General features: G+C 46.8%; 8 protein-coding genes across 8 annotated transcripts, besides 20 other annotated features; all 8 read right to left on the reverse strand.

Annotated features, from left to right (window-relative positions):
- Positions 1 to 24,642: part of a sequence feature (sequence corresponds to BAC RPCI93-30M24) that runs on past both edges of the window.
- Positions 178 to 198: a sequence feature (AT_rich).
- Tb927.2.4470 (hypothetical protein, conserved) lies at positions 485 to 2,869 on the reverse strand (the record flags this gene model as incomplete). The annotated part of the gene is made up of 1 exon (XM_946546.1): positions 485 to 2,869. The coding sequence occupies one exon, from the start codon at positions 2,867 to 2,869 to the stop codon at positions 485 to 487; it is 2,385 nt and encodes a 794-aa protein (XP_951639.1).
- Positions 3,396 to 3,437: a sequence feature (CT-rich).
- Positions 3,575 to 3,609: a microsatellite.
- On the reverse strand, positions 3,915 to 4,505 carry Tb927.2.4480 (hypothetical protein, conserved; the record flags this gene model as incomplete). The annotated part of the gene is made up of 1 exon (XM_946547.1): positions 3,915 to 4,505. One exon carries the CDS (start codon positions 4,503 to 4,505, stop codon positions 3,915 to 3,917), a length of 591 nt encoding a protein of 196 aa, XP_951640.1.
- Positions 5,427 to 5,473: a sequence feature (T-rich).
- Positions 5,761 to 5,805: a sequence feature (GA-rich).
- Positions 6,720 to 6,750: a microsatellite.
- Positions 6,957 to 6,992: a microsatellite.
- Positions 7,115 to 9,439, reverse strand: Tb927.2.4510 (protein kinase, putative; the record flags this gene model as incomplete). The annotated part of the gene is made up of 1 exon (XM_946548.1): positions 7,115 to 9,439. One exon carries the CDS (start codon positions 9,437 to 9,439, stop codon positions 7,115 to 7,117), a length of 2,325 nt encoding a protein of 774 aa, XP_951641.1.
- Tb927.2.4520 (hypothetical protein, conserved) lies at positions 10,550 to 14,314 on the reverse strand (the record flags this gene model as incomplete). Its single annotated transcript, XM_946549.1, has 1 exon — positions 10,550 to 14,314. The coding sequence occupies one exon, from the start codon at positions 14,312 to 14,314 to the stop codon at positions 10,550 to 10,552; it is 3,765 nt and encodes a 1,254-aa protein (XP_951642.1).
- Positions 11,773 to 11,806: a microsatellite.
- Positions 12,162 to 12,217: a sequence feature (CT-rich).
- Positions 13,605 to 13,636: a sequence feature (CT-rich).
- On the reverse strand, positions 15,146 to 15,859 carry Tb927.2.4530 (hypothetical protein, conserved; the record flags this gene model as incomplete). Its single annotated transcript, XM_946550.1, has 1 exon — positions 15,146 to 15,859. The coding sequence occupies one exon, from the start codon at positions 15,857 to 15,859 to the stop codon at positions 15,146 to 15,148; it is 714 nt and encodes a 237-aa protein (XP_951643.1).
- Positions 16,229 to 16,262: a microsatellite.
- On the reverse strand, positions 16,635 to 16,964 carry Tb927.2.4540 (small nuclear ribonucleoprotein SmD1, putative; the record flags this gene model as incomplete). Its single annotated transcript, XM_946551.1, has 1 exon — positions 16,635 to 16,964. The coding sequence occupies one exon, from the start codon at positions 16,962 to 16,964 to the stop codon at positions 16,635 to 16,637; it is 330 nt and encodes a 109-aa protein (XP_951644.1).
- Positions 17,244 to 17,288: a sequence feature (A-rich).
- Tb927.2.4550 (FtsJ cell division protein, putative) lies at positions 17,693 to 20,410 on the reverse strand (the record flags this gene model as incomplete). The annotated part of the gene is made up of 1 exon (XM_946552.1): positions 17,693 to 20,410. The coding sequence occupies one exon, from the start codon at positions 20,408 to 20,410 to the stop codon at positions 17,693 to 17,695; it is 2,718 nt and encodes a 905-aa protein (XP_951645.1).
- Tb927.2.4560 (hypothetical protein, conserved) lies at positions 21,108 to 22,796 on the reverse strand (the record flags this gene model as incomplete). Its single annotated transcript, XM_946553.1, has 1 exon — positions 21,108 to 22,796. One exon carries the CDS (start codon positions 22,794 to 22,796, stop codon positions 21,108 to 21,110), a length of 1,689 nt encoding a protein of 562 aa, XP_951646.1.
- Positions 23,390 to 23,410: a sequence feature (AT_rich).
- Positions 23,775 to 23,820: a microsatellite.
- Positions 23,907 to 23,957: a microsatellite.
- Positions 23,968 to 24,004: a microsatellite.
- Positions 24,145 to 24,167: a sequence feature (AT_rich).
- Positions 24,175 to 24,212: a microsatellite.
- Positions 24,419 to 24,443: a microsatellite.

Here is a 24,642-nt window from a genome sequence, read left to right on the forward strand (position 1 = left end):
TTGGTAATCTTCCATTTTTAACATCTGGAGGAAAAATAAAGACTGAAGAAGCCGCTGTCCCCCGTTACTCAACTGGAGATGGGGCTCAGCGGTGTCTAAAAATAAAAACACAATGAAGTAGTTCTGCGAGCGCCAGCCGTTGTAATTAAAGGGGGAAAAAATAACTAACACAGATACTTATAATATATATATATATATGTATGGGAATCATTCGCCTCCGATCATCTCCAGAACGAACCAAAAAAAAAAAACACCCCTGCCGCCCGCACAGTTTGTAATCCTCCCCTTCATTACGGAGTCTCAAGAGTAGCAGCCGTAAACAACACAGGAGGAAGCTGCCCGTCAGTAACGAACCTTCTACAACACGACCTCTCCAGCACGTTTTTTCTTTCCTCATGAACCCACATTCATACTGCTGCGTCACAATACTCGACACATACACATACACACAAAAAAAACCCACACATACTCGTATTTACTCTCTTCATTTCACTGCTTCCCGTAACGGCTGGCCCAACTCCTTCCCTGTGTCATTGCGCGCCCATGCAAGAGGTATCATATAAACATCACTTCCATTCTCCACAGTTGCGTGGATCCACAACTTCACTAGTACGAGTCGTACTATGGCAACCAGAACCACCAATAAAGCAATAACGCCTGATGCGTAGAAACGCGCAGAATCTAGCAAACGGCATCGTCCATAATCCAAACAGCACTCTGTTGAGATGTTGAAAGGGCCATGTTTCTCTCTTGACAGTCCAGTCGTAAACGGTATTTCGTTTGTATGGCCATACGAGGTGCCTCCTCCACCGTAGCGGAGCAGGCCGTGACTGTGCCTTAGTTGCGTAAAGTCGCCCGACAAGCAGTACTGAAGCAAGTTCGTATAGCATGGACTTACTTCATAAACATTGAGTGCATTGGTTATAAAGTACTCATACACTCCATGACTTGCCACGTAACAGTTGAAGCCAGTAGTTGCTACCGCCACAAGCACAAACACAACAATAAACCATTGCGCCCTCCGTTTCAGCATAGGGATGAAAAGCAGGGAAGCGGTGGTGGAGATGACAACGAGAAAGGCACCACCAATCACTTGAATGGGTCCTGACGCCAAGCACAGCGCAGCCACGCCACTATTCAGGGTAGTAACAACATCAGCCTGCAAACATGACATAATACACATACACTGCCGCCGCCGCCGGAGTAACTCTTCCCGCACCGTGCCCTTTGCACACAAGTAATGCGCAAATGTCCTCGAAACGGGCACGTATAGGCAGCAAGCCGTAGAAAGCAAACCGATATTCACGGAAAACACGACGATTGCCCATGCAGGAATGCTGTGGGATGATGTACTGGAAGACCTGGAAAATAAATAGTTGACGAAGCATCCGACCATCAGCACAACAGTTAAAAAATGGCAGAAAAAACTTCTAGCGTTCTCGCAGCGTACGGCATGGAGTGCGAGATAAACAGCGACCAAACTGTTCATCGCAAAGCAAATAAAAGCAAAACACATATCCGGAGAAAATGACTCTAGAAGAACGATGCCGTTGCAAACTGAGTCGTCCGAAACACGGCTTCTTTGCTCGTCAAACGTAAAAAGGAGGTGCAAACCACCAGCCACTATAGTTGAAAGAGCCGCGGTAAAATTTAACAAGCAAAAAACACGAGACATGAGGGATATGTCGCCCGAAAATACGTTGATGAAATTCCAGGTTTTAACAATGCATCCACCACCTGTAAGTTCAGCGGTGCGGGGATTTTGTCCAAGACATACCCGCGCATCCGTTCCTTTGACCAGTTTGCGGTGGGAGGAACGGGAGCAGCAGCAGCTGCTGCAAAAGAAAGTGCAACACGATGGGAAACGACAACAACAACAACCATTGTCTTCATCCTCAACCAAATTATCGCCCTCACTGCGCACAGCAACAATTGGTTGAACTTCGATATATTTGTACTCCACTACGCCAGTTGCAACGTCCCTCGTAGAACTATTATAGCCGGGGCGAAAGCAATCGAGGAGCAGTTCGCGACCAGGAGCAGCAATCGCTCCACCGCGAAATGCATGCTCACTATCAACACCACGATGTGCGCCTATTCCAAACACTTTCTCTGACGACTGAGCACCACACATTGCATCTGCAGCATCGCTAAACGGCGTCGAACCTTCACGCATCACATTAAAACGCCTGGAGGCTAACAAAGATGATCGAGTAAAGCATAAATTAAGGTGTTCCGCCTCTTGAGTCGGTGCCCCGCTACACCCATCATAAAACTTCACTGACGACTGAAGGTCGGTAGCCGGTCGAGGCATTTCATCGGAGGCTGCAGAAAGAGAAGAGGCGGAGCTATTGTTCATATTCGGACGGCAGACGGAAACTTCGCCATCCGCTTGTCGAACTGCGGGGAGCGGCAACGTGTCGTCAAGTGGCGGTGAGCGTCGCACATGTTCGCTAGAATTATGGGTGAAAACTAACGTTGCAGCAACCGCCCTAAAGTTATCGCGCGAGTCACGAGGTCTCGCGGAAGCGGGTGTCACACGACTTCTTCCCGAAACAGAAATGTAAGAAGTAGTTGTGGAGCCTAATGCACTCGATGTGGCACGGGGGCTCCCCCTAATTGAATTCCACCGTTGGTGTACAAAAGCCAGTGGCGATGGCGGGTCACGCGCTGGGAGTGATGAAAGTGTTCCTTCTAACCTGGGTGATGCAAGTGACACCTCCTGCTCCTCATCCTCATGATTCGGTCCACTCACTGATTCAAGGGAGAAACCCTCATGCGTCTGGAGATTCCATACAGACACTTCTCTCCCATTTTGAAGTGGCGCCAGTTGGTTGCAGTCCCCATCATCTCTACTGGAATGTGACATATATCACCTCAACACAAATACGCCACAACCACAGCAACGCACAGCTGCGATATGACGTTAGTACTAACTTAATGGAAAAGGCAAGTAAAGGGAAAAAAAGAGAGAGGAGACGGTACAAAAACTCATGTGTGCTCAAGCTTACGAACTCAATACCCGTTCATCAAACGGTTGCACAAATGTACGTATATGAGATGTTGAAGAGAAAATATGTACAAAAAGAAGTAGTTTTACGGGAAGAGATTGAGGGACGGAATTGAGAAAGAGAGAACAACAAGGAGGCAGAGTGCATAAATGTTTCCCTCGATAAAAAGAAAAAAAAAGCGCCAACAAAAGTACAACTCACAACACCACGGTGACCAATATGTTAAATAAATCCGCGCAACCTCACTGAAACTTTTACCCACTTTTCTCTCTACCACGTCAGTTAGTTAACACAAAAGAAACAAAAAGAGTTACGGGTCTGTTGAACGTATATAAAACTGCTTCCTCAGCCAAATTGAATCGTTGACAGGAGCAGGTGTTCATATTCCTTTTCCCTCTCTTTTTTTCCTTCATTTCCTTCTTTCTTCGGATGCACCCAATTTCCTTCCACTAATTCCCATCGCTTCATCACTAGTGTGTGCTGCAGATCTCAAGTGTTTCCTGCACCAGTGGCGCATAGGCAACAAGAGCCCATGAATTAAAAGAAAAAAAAGTAAGGTAAGATAAAATAAATTAAATTAAATTAAAGCAAATTAAATACTAAAATAATCATGAAAGAACAAAAAAGAGACAGTTCGTACAAATACACCACAACCTCAGTTACACCCTTAGCAGAAAACTCAAATTAAGAAAAAAAAGAGATAGAGAGACATTTGATCATATAGGTGGCATTTTGCATTCCATACGGTGCATTACCATGTAACTATAGTGTCTAACAACATACACCATGTGGTAATGAGTTTAATAATGTACTACATAGCGAACAACAAATTCATCTAAAACTTACCTCTTCCTTTTTCTTTCTTTTTTATTTAAAAAAAAATCACCTTTACGTACTTCTACTTCATTGGTGTGAATGGGAATCCTCCGCAGTTGAAATAGGTGGTGGAAGCGGCGGCACTATTATCGGCTTTAGCGGTTCACCGGAAATGATGTTGTAGCCGTGCACGTCCCTCCGTCCTGCTAATTGCTTTTGCCTTGCATAGTACAAAGATTTCCCTACAGCCTCCTTATACTCCATTGCTTGGCGTGCCTCCGCTGTTCTACATTGCAGCGTAACGGTATCTAACCCGTTACTGGGTTCATTTCGTGTGGACACACCAGCAACTTTTTTCCAATGCTCCTGTTCCCGCTCAAACTCCATATCCCGACGCACCTTCAAATCGGCATTACGCTCAACAACACGCATCATACGATTCGCACGTATGATTCTTTGTCGTTCTCTTCCTTCATTCTGTTGATGCCGGAGCTCATGCACGGCTTTGAGGGCGGGATGAAGGCGGTATGGTTCGCTTATGTATGCGGCACTGTCCGGCTGCTGACAAACGGGATGGACATAATTGGGGTAATGTTGCAGCTCATCTGCCTCATGCCGCCGGAGCCCGCGTCGCCCCACCGGTTTCAAATAAAGTGGTGGTTCAGACCCAAATATCATCAGTCGCCGATCAATTAATCAGCAAATAACTATATCTAATAAATGTACAGATAAAATTTATAAATATATAGTTCGCAATTGTACACACAAGTACACTCGCGCTTACGGCCGTCGGTTAGTGCTTTGGCACAACTTCAAACCCAAGGTGTGGGGATCCGGTAGTTAGTAGGTTAATTTTTTGCAAAGTTGAAGATGATCGGACCACAGCTGCAATGTTTTTGCAACCCCAAATCGCTGAATGCTCAGACTCCCAATCTCCACGCAAGATGTATTGGTATCCTCAATAACACAAATATGGCGAGCAATGAGAACTATAAAGAAAGGTGGAAAAAAGACGCCTACTTACTCTTTGGCAAAAAGGTCAGAGATAAAAGAAAAGGAAGAAAATAAGAGATAAATGAAGTTCGTGGTGGAAACATAATAACAAAGCAGTAAATACGGTGTGTGTTTGTAGAAAAGGGCAAACATCAAATAAACTCAAATAACACGAAGATGAAAGATGTGAGAGGGAAAAGTGCGTAGCCACGATCTGCAGCACACACATCCAGATTGGAGGTGAGGAAGGGAGGGCTTAACTGCATAAATTAACTCAGGGACCTCCACCACCTTTATTCATCCAACGCAGCTTCTCCAACTTCACCCGCACATTACACACACACCCCCCTCCCCTCAGGGAAGATGTAGCAAAGAAAATAAACAGCCTGACGAAAAGCTAAAATATGAGTAGAAGGAACAAAAAAAAGGAAAAGAAAACAACAACAACAATAGCACGCGCAGACACACGCATATGGACAATTACCACTAAAAGCACACGCACTTGAAACTAGTGCATGCACGTTAACATACATTACCCCCTCCCCTCCACCTTTGAGTTGTATGTTGTACGGTTTCATGAGAAGACGTTGTCTGCCTTATCTTAACTTCTTTTCCTTTCTTTTCCTTTTTCTGTTTTTCGTTTTCCATCTCTTAAATGCTTTCCCCCCCCCCCGCCTTAAGACTTAAGGTCCAAACAGCGGCTGCTCACTCATATGCGTGAGCGCCCGCAACTACACCACAATCGCTGCATCGCGCAAACAAACACAACTAATACTTTTCGGAAAGCGGAACGTAATTTTTATGATGTACGAAGGCAACATCAGATAAAGGGAAGGAAGGGGGAGTCAAGTGCGGGACAAGAGAAAACAGCCACGAAATTGCATACGTTTGTATGTTAAACTATTTATCTATATGGTTTAACCGCGAAGTGTGAGTCACAAAGGAAGAAAAGAATGAAGGAAAAAAGAAGAAAAAAAGGAAGGAAAGTTGGGTCTCCAAGGTACCTTCCTTTTCAAAAAAAAAAACTTATCTCCCATGACTCACAATAATTAGCGGTATTTCCTACACACTTAAGCATCCATTCTCTCTTACTCTCTTCTCCCCTCGTCCCCTTCCAAGGAAACAAAATAACAACAGTAATAGTAAAAACACTTCGTTTCTCTTTTCCATACTCAGGCATTTACTAAATATCCCAAATGTTTCTTACATTTTTATTTCCCGTTTCTTCTCCTCCACCTGCTTCCTTCCCAACTTTTGTTAATTTGCCTCACCTCCATGGTCCTTCAAACTGTTTGGTTTATTCCCTTCCCCTCTTTCATCAAATTTCCTACCATCTTCCCCACACATTTTTTTTAAAAAAAGTTTTCCCACTTCTACTTCGTTGCGTCTTGCTCTCTTTCGGTGCCACATGTCGCTGCCTCCTCGAAAAAATCAATCTGGAGAAGTTGTTCCCTCCGCCCTTGCGCTTCAAAAGTCAGCAATTCTGTATCGCATCGCATAACCACAGTTACGTTACCGCCCAAAGCAAAAGTAAGAAGGAAAAGAAAAACGAACACATATTCCCCAACGCACCCCGCAACCCGCACAACAAATTTATAACTAAATGCGTGCTTATATGCCCGTCGTCTCCCGGACATTGCCTCTCTCTCTCTAAAGCTGAAAAAGAATCGTTATTAATATGAATCCTGTGTATACGAACGCACATGTATGTATATGCATTTTCACGTACACAAACACACAGAAGCGGGGAACGCCACAGAGACATTTGAGAGTGCAATTATATGTCCTGTATGCACTCGATACTTCAAAGAGCAGTGACGGTAAGGACTTCAGATATAGCTAAGAAGGACAAGATATTGGGAATCGAGTGCAACACTTTGTCTCTGCGAATTCTCCTGAATATATATATATATATATATATATATATATACTTTTGTCCTTCCGTTCCTTTGGCATTTCCCTCTTAGGAGTATATTGCTCCTTTTCTTGCCCTCCTTCTTCTTTGTCCATACATCGGTCGACCTGATCAGTATGTGAAAGTGTAGCACACGACTTTACACCTGCGCAGATGGTAATACATCCATACCCCCGCCAATTATTTTCATGTCTTCACCGTCCCTCATACACCGTACAAACCACAAACACACACACACACACACACACATATATACATATATCGCAACATATGACTACTCGGAGGAAACGCTATTTTGGTTCGCAAGCATGTGAGCTTGCTTAAGGGTACTGTTGGGACATGTGTCAGTGTTGAGATTAGTCACAACCCCTTCCATCCTTTAGCGGCGCCGCACTTCCACCTCGACTTCCTCATCGATATTGCTGGCGCGTGCTCTCAACACATCCGCTGTCGGGCTCTCAGCGTTCGAGCGAACTGTCTCACCAAAACCACAGGTTTCCTCATTGTCTCCTCCTTCGCATGATTCCAAAGCTTGAGGTATCGCGCAGTTGGTTTCTGAGGACGATTTTCCAGCCACCACCGCCGCCCCGCCTTCTCTTTGCGAGGGAACTCCGACCATTTGTTCTGCCGCAACAGTGGTCGGTAAAGGCGCCAGCAGCTCCTCCGGCATGCACGGAAGGGGATCCTCGTGAAAGAATTTGTGCTCAAGCGCCTCACGTGCTGAGAGTCGGTCAATTGGGTTCCATCGCAAAATGCGGTTCAATAGGTCCATTCCACTGGGTGGAAGCGTTGCTGCTCCACTATGGTTTGAACGAGAAAAAATTTGCTGCAGTGTATTCTCACGATTGTACCGCTTCAGTGACCGCATCAGACGCGTCACCTCGTGCATTTTGTACAGCCCACTAAACGTTTCCTCCGTCGGGATCCCAATAACATCGCATATTACGGCGAAGTGACGGCTTTCTTCCTCTGCACGGAACAAAGGTTCCTTGAGAAAAATTTCGGCCATGATGCAACCGAGAGACCACATGTCCATCTTATACGAATAGTCGGTAATGCCAAAGTGAAGCTCAGGAGCTCGGTACATGAGCGTGACCACATTCGCCGTGAGTTCCTGTCCCTCGCGATAGTGACGCCCCAGGCCGAAGTCACATAACTTCACCTCACCCGTGGAGCTAATGAGAATGTTGGAGGTTTTAATGTCGCGATGCAATATACGATGGTCATGCAAAAAGGCGACACCGGTGAACAGCTGCTGCATGACACACTTGACGCGTGAGAGGAAACACCTCGGTGCGTCTGGATGTTTGTTCGCAGAACTAAGGTGCAGAAGGGCAGCGACGCCCTTGCGATGGTAAATAAAAGCTTTCAGGTCGTACGGACAGTACTCCATAACGAGATACACATCTTTCATTTTATCAGCTGAGAGCTTTGTCTTGATTTGCGGCGGTTCTTCTTCTTTCTTATCCCCACCCTGATTGCATGACGAGGGAAGGCCGTCGTCGTTGCCCGACGCCGTCGGTTCTTCATTCGTCTTTTGCACATTATCAGTACGGTGATTGTGACGGCCGACCTCGTTGCTGACCTCTCTGCCAGTTGTACCCGTTGCTGGTTTTACCTCTTGCTGCTTCGACGCTTTTGAGGAATTGCTCTTTTTATCCAAAAGAACAACTTCCCTGCCGCACACAATATTTGGATGCCGCAATCGAAGCAGCAGGTCAAACTCCCGCAGCAGATACGGCGGAAACCCAACCTCTGACTCCTCGAGCCATCGTTGTTTTACCTGCTTGAGAGCAAACTTTCTTCCACGGCCACCTCCACTCGAAGAAGAACCGTTTGCCTCGGTGGCACGGTACACTACACCATACACCCCGTGCGCAATTTGACCCACGGGAACATATTCATTCACAGAGCGGCACGGAGGCCGCGTCTTACCAGACACCCGAATGGCCTTCACACTACTCTTTACGTTTTTATGCAGGCTAGTGACATAGCCCTGCAACAGTGAGGGAGCATCCGGTGCTTCAGAAGCCCAGGTTGTCTTCCCTTCCCTGTCTTTCACGTCACTATGAGTGAAACACCTTGCTTCAAGATAGGGTAGGAAGTAAGAGACTACCGTGCATAGTGGTGGATGCGTAAAATGAACAATATTCTTATTAATCCCGTCGCCGCCGCTGCCAACCCCACTCAGTGACTCGCCCTCACCGGAAGAGTTGTTGTGATGCTGGTGTTGATACCCTTCCTCTCGCTGCTGTTGCACTTCCTCTTCGTTCTTTGCACTGTCATTGTCTTCCTTCGACCGTACTGGCCTTTCAGTTGCTCCAAAATCCTCTGAGCGGGCCCTTTTCTGTGCTTGCACGCTGACATTTCCGCGGTGCCGTTGCTGAATGAAGGTTTTAAACAATTCTACGGCAACACTCGTGGTGAACTGCGCACAAAGTGGGTCCTTCACGGTGTCTCTATACTTCACGACAGCCGTATAAGGGGAAACAAAGGCTGGGGGTAGATTAGCCAGTGGGACGGAGCAAGTGGACTTAACTTGTGCGGGAGCTGCGGCTGTAACGGTAGTTGACGGAGAGGGCAATGAAGAAGAGGGCGCAAGTGCCGCAGTGGTCGATGATGACTGTGGTGTCACAACGGGCTCTTCCGCTGCGGCTTTCCGCGACTTCAAAGCCTCAATTTTCTTTCTTAACAACTCAGCCATACTGGACGAGTTCGTAGTGAAGGCACAACCCGACCAGACAAGTTGTTGGATCGTCGACGGAGTCCTTTTGTGATCTTTATTTAAAACTCTTCCTCTCCTCCTCCTCCTCTTATTGCCGTTTCTGCTAACTCTTCTGCTTTCGTTCGCAGTCACTCGTCCCCTCTCCCCTCCCCTCTACGAACTCCACAAGACAGCTAAGTAGGAAAATACACGTTAAACAACAATAACAAAGAAAAAGGACGCACGGTAATATAACAATAATAAAAGTAACAGTCATGCCAGCTACAATATTAACACCGATAACTAATTACAGAGACTGAAGTAGTGTTACCGTTCGACAGCATTGCCATCAACAATAAACAACATTACTGGACAGGGGAAAGAGATATGCACCAGGAAACTATACCGTTGACGTACAAGTGCATGCATGTATATATATATACATTTCTATATGTTCAATCGTACTGTGCAAACACATACAAACCCAGAGGCATAAATTGGGGGAAAATAAACGAAAAATGACAAAGACGGCACACTCATTTGATGCGTTGACCGTTCAGCCATCAATCAATTGCATAGAGAAATTCTACAAAACGTGCACAAGCGTAATCAGTTAGCCTCCGAAGGTGGCATGCAGTAAAGGGGGATGTGTCAACAATCTAAAAAAATTAAATTTGAATGCACGTGGTAAGGAACAAGCCACGAAAGTCATTTCACCAGAACCCGCGATGCAAAACCAGATAGATCAATAGTAAATTGCAGGAAAACATGAAATTGACAGAATTCAACAGCAGAGAAAGAACACAAGTCATGTACTCCATACATCTGCTTGGCATACAGCAGACACGAAAGTGCATTGCGCAAAACAACGTTGGATGCCACTAGTGATTTTAACTCCTATTCCATCTTACCTTGCCCCCCATACTCAGCGCCTCTCAGACATAACTTGGTATCACTTTTCGTTTTCGCTTTCTCATTTTTTTTTCTTTTGGTTCCGTATCACACGCACCTAGGCACAGAGAAGGCTGAGACCTTACCTTCAAGTAATTTGCTCACATCTTCTTGGCTGTGCACCGCATTGTTCCCCCCTCATTAACAGGAAGATATCTTTCAAATCTCCGTTCGCCGCTTGTAGTCGAAGAGCTTATCCGCTAACGCTGCCACCGGATCCTCGGGACGCAACCGCACCACCTCCGCCATGAGTGGAGTCAAACTGGGAAGTACATAGCGCATCAAATATAACTCCGACGGAAGATCTTCCAAACCAGCTATTTCTGTAAACATCTCCTTTGCTTCAAAGTATCGCAGTACACAGCGCTCCTCTTCTACAAGCGCCTTCTCTCTAGAGCTGTCGATGCGAAGGAAGGTCTTGAAACCTCGCTTCAGATGGGAAAGCGCGCCAGATTCGCGCTCTAGACTTCGATGCAAACTCCTCTCACTTTTCGTTTCCTCCATTATTGATTCAATCACTTCACCGCAAGTGGATAATCCAATGTTGTTGAGGACCCTTTCGCGGAGAACGTTGCAGTATTCAACAAAACCATCTTCTATTACAACCTGTCCACCCCCTTCTTCGCAATCCGTCTGAACCGCGCTTTCGGGGGTAAACATGGGAGCGAATACAATAGATGCGGAACGAGGAGGTCTCTCCCCACCGATCGGCTCCTCTCCATCCCAACCACCTCCAGCTGGAGCATCTTCCCCCTCCTCCGGTTTCTCCACAACTACGGTTTGATACCAGGAAAGAAGCGACTCAGTTGGTGGGGCATCCAAACGATAATTCGTAAGAAAATGCGTCAACTCTTCATGGGGATCCTTGTGGTCACCACCTTCAGCTATATCCTGCTTCAGCTCAGACACCTCCGCCTCCGCAATATCCCGGCTGGCCTGAATGAAAATGAAGCAGTCCGGGAAAAGAGCATCATTCGTCGGGGCAAGCGCATCATCTGATTGGAGAAAGGACTTTCCATCCATGGCGTTCAGCATTTCGCGCCGCCGTCCGTCATCCAACTCCTCAAGGGATGGTAGTGGGAACGCAAAATCACATGGCTTCGGTGGCTGTGCCCGTTCCGCACTGTTTCGGTACAACTTGGGTCGCTGTTGCTCCTTCTGCTCGGGGGTATAAGCGAGAAACACGAGTCGAGCCTGGCGAACAGTTCGTGGGAAGTTTTCGAGGATGTAACCCTGGTTCTTGCAGTCAGCTTGGCGTAACCTCCAGCGAACCATTACAGCGAGTGCTTCGTCAAAGTAGCGAATGGTGGGTGGAGGATCTGGGGATGTGTTAACCGCTGTCTTGCTCTTCGACTTTCGCCGACCCCTGCGATTCACTTCCACTTCCTCTTCCTCTTCCTCTTCTTCTTCTTCCTCATCAGATTTGGGGATTTGAGGGAACTCACCATTCAAGAGACGCAGGTTCAGCAACTTCGTGCAAAAGCGGTACTCCTCCCTCAGGGTAGCAATCTCAAATCGCTCCTGCTCATCCACTTGTTGTGCCAGTTGCCGCGCCTTCGTATCTGCGTTTGAGTCAGTTTCACTTTCCTCCTCGTCTTCCTCCTCCTCATCCTGCCCGTTCAGTAGCTGATGCTCTGGAATTATGTTTTCATCACCGTCGAGCTTAGGGGAAGGAGAAACAAGTCCTCCACCAGGTATACCTTGACCCTCTTCCCCTTCTTCATCGTCCAACTGTGTCGCTGCACCCTCCTCACTCTCTTCCTCTTCAAAATCTTCTTCCTCTTCCTCCTCATTTTCTTCTTCTTCCTCTTCTTCTTCGCCTTCCTCGTCATCATCATCATCCTCACCATTACCTCCCCTAGCGGCTTCCCTTTTGGCTCGGAGTCTCTCCTTCCGCTCCAGTAGCCGCCGCTGACGTTCGCGGCGGATCCGTTCCTCACGTGCAGCCTGTCTACGTGCCCGGCGCCGCAATAATATGGTCACCATTTGCTCCCTTACCTTCGCCACATGGGCCTCGAATGCAATTATTATGTCCTCGATTGTAAGATGAACAACATCAAATAAATTCGCCAATATGCGGGAAATCTCTGGTACCCTACCAAATGGGGGACCGGCGATAACAAGACGCATGGGGCAAAGTAAGCGTTCCGATTTGAACTCCTGCACAACCTTGTCCACGTTGGCGACAAAACCACCGAGTGAAACCCAATCACTTTCCCCAAGCAGTTGTAAAGCAGCCCCAGACTCACAACGAACATTCAGGGCGCTGAACCAGTTGCCCAAGCCATGCGGCTCGTCAATGTACAGCCGTATGTCTGCCATCGCTATTTCCGGCGCCGCTACTTTGTTATCATATTCTTCGACGTTTCCCTTCACGAGGAGACCAATCTTATCCTTTTCCCTCACCTGCTGATCTAGAGACCGCAACCTATTGTATTCGGTAACTAAATCCCTCTCGAACTCCTTTTGTGAGAGCTCCATCTTTAAATATATCATTTTTAGTTCTATACCCTCCACAGCGCATTCGTGAGAGTTCAGTTCCTCTTTTTCCCGGTTGATCTTCTCCTCACCATCCGTGCAGCGCTTCGCATTCATAATGGACTTATACATTGAACGCTGTTTCGCAGCCTCTTCCAGTTCCCTTTTTCTCTTCAGGGAGATCGCCTTCTCTCGTGCAAGAGTGTCTAACTCCTCCATGTAGTTTTTGATACTTTCGTTAATCGACTCCTCTCTTCGTTTGAGTTCCTCCGACGTTTTTCGCTCCTCAATCTCGTCAAGCACCTGCTTGTCGCGGTCGATGACGGGCTCTGTCACCTCAATTTCACCCCCAATGTAGGCCCGTATACCGTCAAGAATCTCCTTTTGGGTGTTATTTCCCTGATCGACGACAAACATGTAACGATCTTCCAGCGTGTCATAGGAAGAGCCAACGAGAAAAATGATACGTGAAAGATCCTTTACATGGACGGTGGGAACGTAATTAGACCCGTCGCCATATTGAGTAATCGGCTGATGCCGCCACGCCGATAAGAAATGATCACGAAGCAAATCCTCACCGGCGCCATAGGGAAGTCCAGCCCAAAGCACATATGTGTGGAGGGTTTCAGAGTTTGCTTGCTTTACGGCGTGCTCCAGCGCCCGCCATCCGTGGTAGCGTGTGTCAGGGTACCGGCGGCGATACTCCTCATCGCTCCAAACTTTCACTTCTAACTGCTCTTCCTCCTCTTCTTCTTCCTCCTCTTCCTCAGTCTCATCACCGTCTTCAGTGGACTGCTCCCTGTTGGCACGCTCCTGCTCCCGCTGGAGGCGCGCAGCTTCACGCGCGGCACGGCGCTCTGCTCTCCTATTTTCCAACTCGCGCATATCTGTTTGTGCCCATGTGAAAACATTCGAAACGAGTACGAATGTCTTTTCTACATTGTAATGTGTGCCTTTTAATATTTTAATCGCGCACTCCGCTTCAAAAGCATTTTCCTCGAGAACGGCAATGATTATGTCGTAGGTCAGCAACTGTGAGCGGAACTCCTCATCATTGATCTCACCGTGTCGCGGCACTACGGCGTTCAGGTACGGCCTCATATCATTAACATAGTGATGCACTGACTCTTTACCAGCAGCGCTGTCTGCGCCAGATGCGACGGTGGCATCGGGTGGGCACCCATTGAGTAGCCTAACGGTTGGGACCACTTCATTAATGCCGGTCGAGTTTGTTTCCTGAAATTGTACCTCGGTAGTGCCGCATAACCCAGAGCTCTGGCTCCGTGTTGCTCCCAGCTCCTCCATCTTGGGCGGCGTTGGTGCTTCTGTTGTGGATTGATGATGGTAAAACGTACCGTCGACAAGGTACTCCTTCGCATCATAAAATTGACGGCACACATGCCTTCCAACAAAAGAGTCTACATTGAGCACGAGAACACGCTTCATTATTTCTTCTCTTGTTTTCACACGGAAGCAAGTAAGTAAGTGTCAAGGAAGTAATAATGATTGTTATGAAAAGGAAAAGGGAAAGGGAAAGGAATGAAAGGGGAAAGAATTCGTATATCAATTCAACTAGGTAATCGATGCACAAGAAGGAGCGACGCCATACGCCCCCTATTGTAAATAATAATTCATTTGTTATTTTGACCTTCCACTAACCAATATCTATTTTCCTTTCTTTTCACACCTCTCAAAGCAAAACCAAACGCAGTTGATAAGCAGAAAATTGTAGACGGGGTACATATATATATGTATATTTATATATAACGGGTAAAAGGTAACGAACAGATTAATAAAAAAATTACCAGAGAGCGAAAGAGAGGAAACTCGTCAAAACCACAACACGAGAAGCGGCAAACAAGACGAAGAAAAAAGTGAAAAGCCGTGATAGATAAAGGCTCATTCAGCGCGCACAAAAAAGTAAAAGTCCTTGAAGCAAGCGACAGAGCAAAACGCGTCCACCGATAAGTGAATGGAACCAAGTGATGAAAGGCAGACGTTCAACTCTGCTGCACCTCAAAAAACTTCATGTGCTTCCTCATCAAAAAGAAAAACTCTTCCCCCAGATTCCCCTGGTTAATCACAAATTGACAAACAACCAGCAGCACACGGACTCACTCTCTCCAAGTCACACACACACACACATACATACAAAAAAAAAACATCACAGCTCCCTTTTCAACAGCCCTTTATCCCAACAGTTTCATTAGGAGCACATCACCTTCAAAAAACAACCGGAACTAAAGGCGTCTCTTCTCATAAGCCAGCAACCGAAACCTAGGAATGACCACCCGACACATTGTCACCTGTTGCAAAGGCACGTGGCGCGCTTGGTGCCGCAGTGTCATCCGGAAGCGCCGGACCGCCTTGCCGCCGTCTACGCGCAGCGCTCTCCTCTTGCGCTTCAACGGCAGTTTCTAAAAGTTGCTTGCGGCGACGCCGCGCCTCTCCAGCAGCCGCCATTGACGTGTCGACGCTTCCTGCACCCTCACGGCCATCCGGACTGGCACACAAACCAGAACCACCTTCAGTGGCCTGCGCGGCATCTAACATGTCTGACGTGAGCTGCACAAGCAACATATCAGGGTTCCACGGTACGTCCTCGTCGTCGAGTTGTTGTGAGAGACACGCAGTGAGTGCGGACATGTCGTAGTCCTCATGAACCGCCTGAAGAAAATCGTTCCATATGTTTGATATGTCAAGGGCCGCCAATTTGGGCAAAGTTGCTGCATAACCGATGGGAGCCTCGGCGACCAGCTCAACGAGGCGTTTGACTTCCTCCTTTTGCCTGCTCTCAGCCTGGTGACGATTTTCCTCATCAACACCGTCGTCGAGGCTGCGAAGGTTGCTTTTGGCAACGACCTCATCTTTTGGCCTTGGCCGGTGGTGCTTTGTGCCAGTCGCGAAACCCATCAGCGATTTGAGGGACGTCTCCGATTCCCCCGCCTTCTTCATCATGTTGGCACGCCGACCAAACTTCGGAGATTGCATCTTCGAGATTGTGTTTTTTTCTTGTAATTCCCCTTCACACCTCCTCTCTATGTTTATGAAAATTCCAATTTGTCAACAAAAAAGGAAGCGGAACCATTAAGCAGCACAGCAAGCACCAGCACACAGTAACTATTAGTGTGACAGCAGCGGGACAACAACATATGAGTAACAATTTCGCAACAGACAGCGAATGCAGGCTCGCAAATAATTGACACGTCGGGCGCCACGACCATTATTCTGCACTTCCCCTCATGCACTCAAGCACATGGTTAGTGGGATATAAGAGCCAAAACACGAAATAAAAAAACGGAAAAACGTCTACCTTCAACAACATCCCTCCTCAGCACGCAGCTTAACAATCACAAAGGGGAAGGGAGGAAAGAGAGAGAGAAAGAAAGAAAGAGATGAACCTGAACAACGTCGCACGAATAAAGAGAAGCCTATGTCTAACTTAATCTTCCCACTTCACCCCTCCCATTAACACCATTTTCTTGCTTGTGCCCCACCCGTTTTTCAGTTTCTTTATTTGATCTTTAAACATCAATCGGTGTGCGCCACGACTTGCCTGTCACACAACTGTGTGCACGCCACTGTGAAAGAGAAACCACGGTGGCGGTGCAGCGCCATCCAACAACAACAAAGAAATATTCAACAAGTCATGCAAAAACATCCCCGAACAATCCTCGGTATGAAAAATAAGACAAAACAAACGTAGGGGCAGATACAGAGATAAATAAAGAAAGGACAGGGGATGGGGATGGTAAAAGGATCCCACTCAATCGCGTTTCCGCTTGGCTCCAGCTAACTTCTCCCGAGTTGCGCTCTCAAAGTTTGCTGGTTGTGCCTTATCTTCGCTGACGTTATCCTTCAGAACGGAGACAGCCACAACATATTCACCACGTAGTAAAATCATGCCTAATTTACGTTGTGGGCTGATACCTGCATCTTTCATCTTTTTTGTCTCTTTACGAGTCTCCACCGTGTCAGCCAACACAACATTCATGAACTTATCAAAGAGGAGCATCTTCCCCGTCATCTCTCTGCCGTCCACAAGTGTTACCCGCAGCGTGCGGTTGATGTTGTGAAGCATATTTTGGTGGCCCATCGCTAGTGAAAGCGCCTTTCTCCCTTTTTTAGTACTTAGTTATCTGTGTCAATCCCAATTGTTAACAACTTTAGTCCCCAGTTGTGTATATTCCTCCGCTAACGAAGCTGGAAGATATGGCAAGATCCTTGAAGGAACAGGAAAGAAGAAACTTGAAGTTCTTTCGTTTTCTGCTGTAGGGTGTGAGCGGCGGGGGGGTCTGCCTTCCTTTTTTTTTCCTTGTTTTACTTTACTTTCTCTAAACCAAATGAATAGAGTGAGTACGGCATTTGCAAAACCAATAGAAGAGAAAAAATAAAGGGAAAGAAAAGAAAAAAGAAGCAATAATCGAAGCAAATTAAAATAATTTTCATTAGTTGAGTGGGTACAGTTGTGAACGACGATTTCGGAGGAAATCAAAGATTAGAGATGTTGAATGGGGACTCCTCTCTTTTTTTCTTTTTGTTTCGCTCCTTTTTCCACCTCTCTCCGGGTAATCCTTATCGGGTCACCACTATTAGTGTTCAGTTTGCACTTTAAAAAAAAATGTTCCCTCAGTTTCTTTTCTTAACTTTAACTCGGTTACTTCGTTCACCTTTCCCTTAAAGCAGTGCTAATACATCACACAACTGCACACTCCCTTAAAAGGTTTAAACGTACGGGACAAAAAGCGTTTGTTCAACTCAGAGGTTGGTACATTATATCATACCCCTCCAACTATTAACAAAACGAGCCACTACACAACGACATCACTTACGCCTCTTCGCACGTTGTTTGTCGCGCCGCAACTCGCCCATCTTCTTGCGATCGAGTGGACCGTTTTTACGTCGACCTCCATTACCCTTTACCGCCTGCGATCGCATGAGCTTTCGTACGCTGAGGTTATTGGCCTTTTCACGCGTACGCGGATCCACCTTTCCGCGCTCAATAAGACCACGAAGCATTCGCTGCGCACGGCGCCGCTTACGTTGAACGGCCTCCATCACCTTTTTACCCGGACGCGCGTTCATTTCGCGGAAGCGAGCACGCTGTGCCTCAACCTCCTCCGCCGTGACAGGTAGTACAACGCGGCAGTTGCGCTGCTCATCTTTCAAAAACCAATCTGGAAGATCTTCATCATCGTTGAAGGTGTAGCGGTTGATAGATGCATCAAGAATTTCACGACGGCCACGCGGGTCAAGCATCTTTGTGGCGATAGCAAGAGTGCGGGCACGTACCTCCGGGTCTGTAAGAGCGACGGGAACCTCCTCAAACTCGGTGTCTTTGCTGTTGCCACTGTTGCCCCTCTGACGGCGCTTCTCAGCATTCTCCTTTAGTGTCTGTTTTCGCTGCTGCCGTACGAGCTCTTGCGTGGTTAGCTTGCCAATGTCTGGTACAATGGCACGCTTGCGACGTGAATCTACACGACCAACATTCACCTCAAGATCGCTCCGGTCGTCACTAAAGCGACCATCAGAGAGGTCAGAAACACTGTTCATGTCATCATCGTCATCATCCACACGGGCATCAAAGCGCATCTTCTTTCTGGTGGATGTGCTACTACCGGCGGTATCATCCCGAAGGGGGCCTGGCGCGCTCATTTCCACTCGGTCCTCCTCAAGACGTTTACTTTTCTTGCGTCTGTTGCCACTATCACTTCGTGGCATGGGAAATGTATCCCGGAGAACCTTCTCGATGTTGACGTGGTGACGCAACCACTTACTCTGCTTACCTGCAGCATCAAGAGTAGTTTGGTGCCTTTCCCTCTTGTGACGTGTGGCATCATCTTCACCTTCGTCTTCCCCTTCACTTTCATCTTCCTCAGCACCAGGCTTGCTAAGGCCCTCTTCGTACAATGCAACGCGGGCCGAACGTTTAGCGGGGATGTAGTTGCCGTAGTTGTCAACATCCACACCATCTTCCTCACCCTCAACAAGCTGTATGGAGCGGACGAGTCGGCCACTGCCGTCATACTGCTCATCGTCGCCACCTTCCTTCTCATCGCTTCCCACGTCCCAGTCCTTCTCCAAGTTAAGATTGGCGTTCATAACAGGATTGAGTGGATCATTAAGTCGCTCATCCGGCTCTTCCCAGTGCTTGTCGAGTATGTTAGCAACGTCTGCCTCATCGACGGCAGCCAGCTTTCCAACAGTGAATCCCTCATCGTCTTCGCCATCCTCGCTAGAGTCTTCTTCACCAACATCACTTCCCTCAACTCCATCTGCATCGTGCGTAAAACCATCCGCATCTGTCATGTGCTCTGCGCTGGTATTTGGATCATAGTTGATGAGACCTTTGATCTGTTTGAGTTTTCTGTCAACAATCTTTTTCTGCTTCTTCTTCATTTCCTTGGACTGCTTCTTGCGTAACTCAAGAAGCTCCCTCGCTATCTTTGCAACGCCCTCCGCACTGTCAAAATCAAATTTATCGTCGTCCTTCTCTTCTTCTTCGTCTTCCTCCGCGATGTCCCCGGCGTTCGCATCACTCGCGGCGCGTTGCTTAAGTTCCCGGGCCTGCTCCCGCAGCAGTTGTTCACGCCAGCGTACAAGTCGTCGCAAATCCGCATCCCCAACCTGCTGTAAGTCCCCACAGAGGTACACCAACTCCTTTTTGGAGTGTTTAGACTTTAAAAAGGCCTTCTCCTCCGGGGTGGTAAAACGCAGCTCGTGGTGGGAACGAAGGAATGCCTTTGGATCACTGCTACTCATAAACTCTGAAAAGGACGCCACGTGTTGTTGCACCGTAGCAAACTCCTCGTACCCTGCAGGCACATTAGACCTGGGCACCACAAGAGCCCCGGATGGGGTGAGTATTTTTTCCTCCTCCACATCAGAAAATACCTTCTGCGGATTAAACATCGCAGGGTCCAATTGCTTGGGGGCCTTGTAACCCGCACAAGTCACGAAAATCTCAGCAGACTCCATACGTGAGGCCAGTGGCTTTGTGGCCTCCACCTTATCAAACAACTGTTTCATCACCCACATGAGCTTATGGAAATCTTGTGACCGAAACACCTTTGTGACGAACCAACCACCTGGCCGTAACAGTTTGCTAGCCAACTTCGCGGCGTGTAGAACAAGCGAGTTCTGTTCAAACAGATCTCGCGACCACACACCACCAACATTGGGGGCACCATCGTGAATAACGCAGTCCACTGGCTCACGTTTGAGATAAGTCATTATAATTTTCTTCGTTTTTTCCTCAGTAATATCGCCCACAAATGTCTTCACGCCTCGAATGGGTGCAATGGGTACTAAATCCACACCGACTATCTTTGAACCAACGGGCATATGTTTTGCTGCTACTTGGCACCAGCTACCCGGAGCCGCGCAGAGATCAACGAGTACGCGACATTTTGAAAGGAAATCATACTTGCGGTTCAGTTGCACAAGTTTGAAGGCGGAACGCGCACGGAAACCCTGATCCTTGGCGAGGCGGTAATACGCGTCAAGGCGGGTCTTAGCCTTCTTTTTAGATTTGGTACCCATGTCTTAATTTATTTCTCGTTACCGCTGGCTCCCTTTCTCTCCTCTAACCTAAATACAGCAGGTGGCCCAACCTCCCTCTTCGTTTGGGTGATTTTACACCTCGCTATCTCTGCTGCAAAAATAATTTTATGAAGTATGCAGCAACCGCAATATGCTCTCAAATGAGGAAATGAAGAACAACAGATTCAGAGGAAATTAGGTGCAACATGGAAAAAAAAACAGAATAGCAAAAACATTGATGTTTCTCGAACAAAAAACATCAACAAGAATGAGGCTTCGCAATAGGAAATACAAAAAGAAATGTACAACGAGTAACGTGCATATACGTAAATATATACGCTGGGGATGAATCGTTGCGTCATCAAGAGAGTGGCAACCATTTTAAGCATTATTATGGCGTCGACGTCTCACCGTTACGCAACAAATAGAATATATATATGAAACAGAACGTATCATAAGAAGATGTCCCTCGAGTGTCTCTTACGCGGCACCAGACACTGACATAGTGATGGGAGGATGGGGAAGTAACAATGTATCGCGAAGGACCAACCAAATCCATCACGTCAGTGAATTCGTAATGAATAACCCCGCACTATCGACGTTAAAAACAAAAAAATCTTCACTACAAGCGCATACATGCGGCAAGCGACAGAGGAACCGACGGTCATGATCCGCACGAACTGAAGGTGACTATTAATTACGCAAGCATGCTTGGCGGATGCCCCTTGTAAAACTGCCACGCCTCCGCGACCAGATTTTCTAACCAGCCTTGACTGCATTTACTCTCGTCGTCAGGAATGTGCTGCAGCTGCAATGATCGCGTGCCTAATGGGTCTTTCAAAAAATTCAATATCACATCCACCGGTTGTCCAATTACATTGTCGCGTACGCGCGTGAGCAGCACTGCGCAAACATACGCATGGAAATCATGAACAGTCTCACTATTCAGCACAGCCATGTACTTTTCCCACAGAAGGACCACCAGACGTAGCGGGAGTTCTCGAGCAAGCAAACAGTGTAGCCACTGGAAGCAACAATCCATAAGAGTAATGCCTTGTGATGTGATGGCATCGAGCACACCGGGGTCCAACACTATAAGAACCCTTTCCATGAGCGCCAAGGTTCTTCGAATGCCCGGTTGACCCTCCACAAAGTTATCCTGCAACCACGAAAGGAAGAAAGCCCCACAAAGATATGCATCAGCCTCCGCAGTCCTGAGCACCTCCACTGGAAGTCTCTCCATCGCCTCCCCAAACTTAGCCACGTCATCAGTGTATACAACAGATGGAGATATGCATGCCCGGAAAGTATTTATTCCACTCCCCCTTACACTCTTCTTAACCGTATGCTCGTCACCAGCATAACCACCACCACCACCATAACCGCCGTTCCCAACTTTGTCGCCATCGATCTTTATGCGATCATCAGTATGAATATGTTTTCCGCCATGTTCATTACGAGGCAGCTGCTCTTCGCACAACACGCGGCCACCATCACAGCAACAGCAGCAAGCGTTGAATTCCACCACGGCTCCCTCCAGAAATACGGAGAAAAACACTACCATAATGTCATCAATGCCCTGTACGTATCCCACAGCAGGGTAACGCCGGGACCAGAAGAAAAGACAGCGAGCCAACGCAGACACGGTTTTTGTATGGCGAAAGACAGCTTGCGTGTGTCTTGGAATGTCTGACGCAATCTGCGAGAGGTTTTTGCGATCGTCAGGCGACAAATGCATCTCCATTAAAGAGCCACCGCCTTGCTGGCTCCAGTCACTCTGCGAGGCACGCCCACGGGGTTGGAGAAAGTCGGTAATTGTTATGGGACAGCACTTGGCCATGACGTATTCGTATTCTTCCCGCTTGCGCCGCAGCTCCGTCTGTTGCCGTCCTGCAGAAGCTGGCGCTGGGGGTACGCAGTCGCAAAGCAGGCGCCAAACGGTGGAGCGGACGGTTCGATCAATAGAGCCACTCCACGCAAGGTCCCGCACTGTCACACGCCCGTCATCGGCTCTACGTACCGCCACATCTCCCAAAGGCGTGTCCAACATTGCCCTAACGGCATCTTCATACAAACTACGGGAGGGAGATTCGTCATATTCATTTATATGAGTGCCCCCATCATGACAAGAGGGATGGGTCGACCCGCTACTACCGCACGTGGATGTTTCATTCGTATTTCTATTAACAATGTACACCGTTCCCCTTTCGACGGCATGGGAGGCGGCGGTACTCGTCACATCCGCGGAGGGATTAGTTGTACCGATGGCCGAACTACCATTAGCAGGCACGACCACAAAACCGTAAACGCGGTATAATGTTCCGAGTGGTGCCCGCACAGCAGTGCCGGGACCTTTCGTTACAACCTTTTGTCGACCTGTTAACATGCGCTCAAATTGTGCAACAAATGCTTTCCTTTTATCTTGCTTTACAGTCACAGTTTCACCGTCCCCTCCACTTTGGTTCGCCAAACCTTGATGGAGTTATTTAGCCTGACTCTTGCAACGACACTAGAGGCGAATGAACAAAAACAAATAAATACAGCCTCCGATAGAAGGTGTACAAATATGCAGATATAGGTAGGTGTGAGGGGCCAATAAAATAAACTGAGCGAAAATGCAGCACCTGAATGAAGCGCCGGACGGTCGATAAGTTCGCTAACGGGCCTAAAACACCTTACACCGTTGGCCTACAAGATTTGTAAGCATACCATACCATAATGTAATGTGAATATGCATACATGCATTGAGGTCGCAGAAATTTCAAGGGTTGTGGTAATAGGAAAAAAAAGAAGAGTAAACAAGGAGCATAGGAAGTGAAGAGTGGAGGCAAATCGTCAAGCAAACGTATACAAATACATGTACTCAAAATATATATATATATAGAGAGAGAGAGAGGAAGAGAGATGTAGATATAGATATAAGGAGAGTTCGCGGAACACAAGTCACAGCAACAGGAAGATATCACCATTGACCACAACAATTAAATAAATAAATATATTCGAACTCCTGGCTTTAGGTGGAGAGAGAAAGTGGATATGAGCATATAAGAGCCTCCCGTACAGGTAACAGTTTAAGGAGTACGAGAAAGAAAATAAAGCTGATGATGATTATGATAAGCGTGGAGACACGGAAATAAGCCAGCGCATAGCATTAACACACATAAACTGCAACACCGAAAAAAAAAAAGTGAAGCATCTCTCATTTCCAGTTACTGCCAAAAAAAAAAAGGAAAAGGGGGAAAAGAAGAAACCAACCATGCTACAGCGACTTTGAGAAACATAGAAAGGATAACACACCCAAAATATGCCCCTTTCCCTTTCTTTATGTAATTGAATGCAAAAAAGAAAACATGTACACACACACATACATACATATATATATATATATATATATATATGCATATATACATGCACCACCTTCATCTAATTTTATTGCTGGCGCGTCCCTTCATATCCTCCGCTTCACCTTCCTTTCCTTCCTTATTTCCCTTCTCTGATGCATCCATCCGTCCGTTCGTTCATTCATCCATGCACTCACTCACACATTTTGACACAAAATGTATATATAAATATATATATTTATATATACATGTACAAGCACCTGCACATATTTACAAATGCGTTGATATACACATATATACGTAGGCATATGCATTACATTATCCATAAATGTATGTGCACCTGTGCACACAAATCAGAAACTACCGTTTCAGCAACTAAAACTTTCGTGCTTCTTTTTTTTTTAATTTTTTTTTTTGCTGTTCAATAAAAGCAATAATAATAACAATAATAACAATAGTAAACGCCATCGCTATCCCGTTGCTTCAACACAATCGCCCCGTGATCGCTACGACCAGAACCATCACGGGGGTTTTAATCTCTCATCTGCTTTCCATAAATTTCTTTAGCACCGTCATACATCATCATCTCTTCTCCTAATCAACCCAAACTCCTCTTATCCACTACATTTACATCGTGCACATCAGCTCATTTCCATTTACTCCTCCCATATATATATATATATATATATATACAAACACACACGCACGCATGCACCTCACCCCTTATTTCATCCCCTCCTTTCCTTCTAATAAAGATATAAACCAAGGAAAAAAAAACAATCAACTCTGAAAGTAGTGATCCTTCAACTTCCTCCTTTTCCTTTTTACTTTGTCTTATTATTTCATTTATCGCTTCATTTCTACTTATCTCGCTCATATATATATATATAC

The sequence above is a fragment of the Trypanosoma brucei genome, chromosome 2, assembly GCF_000002445.2.
Source record: "Trypanosoma brucei brucei TREU927 chromosome 2, complete sequence".
Classification (NCBI taxonomy): domain Eukaryota; phylum Euglenozoa; class Kinetoplastea; order Trypanosomatida; family Trypanosomatidae; genus Trypanosoma; species Trypanosoma brucei.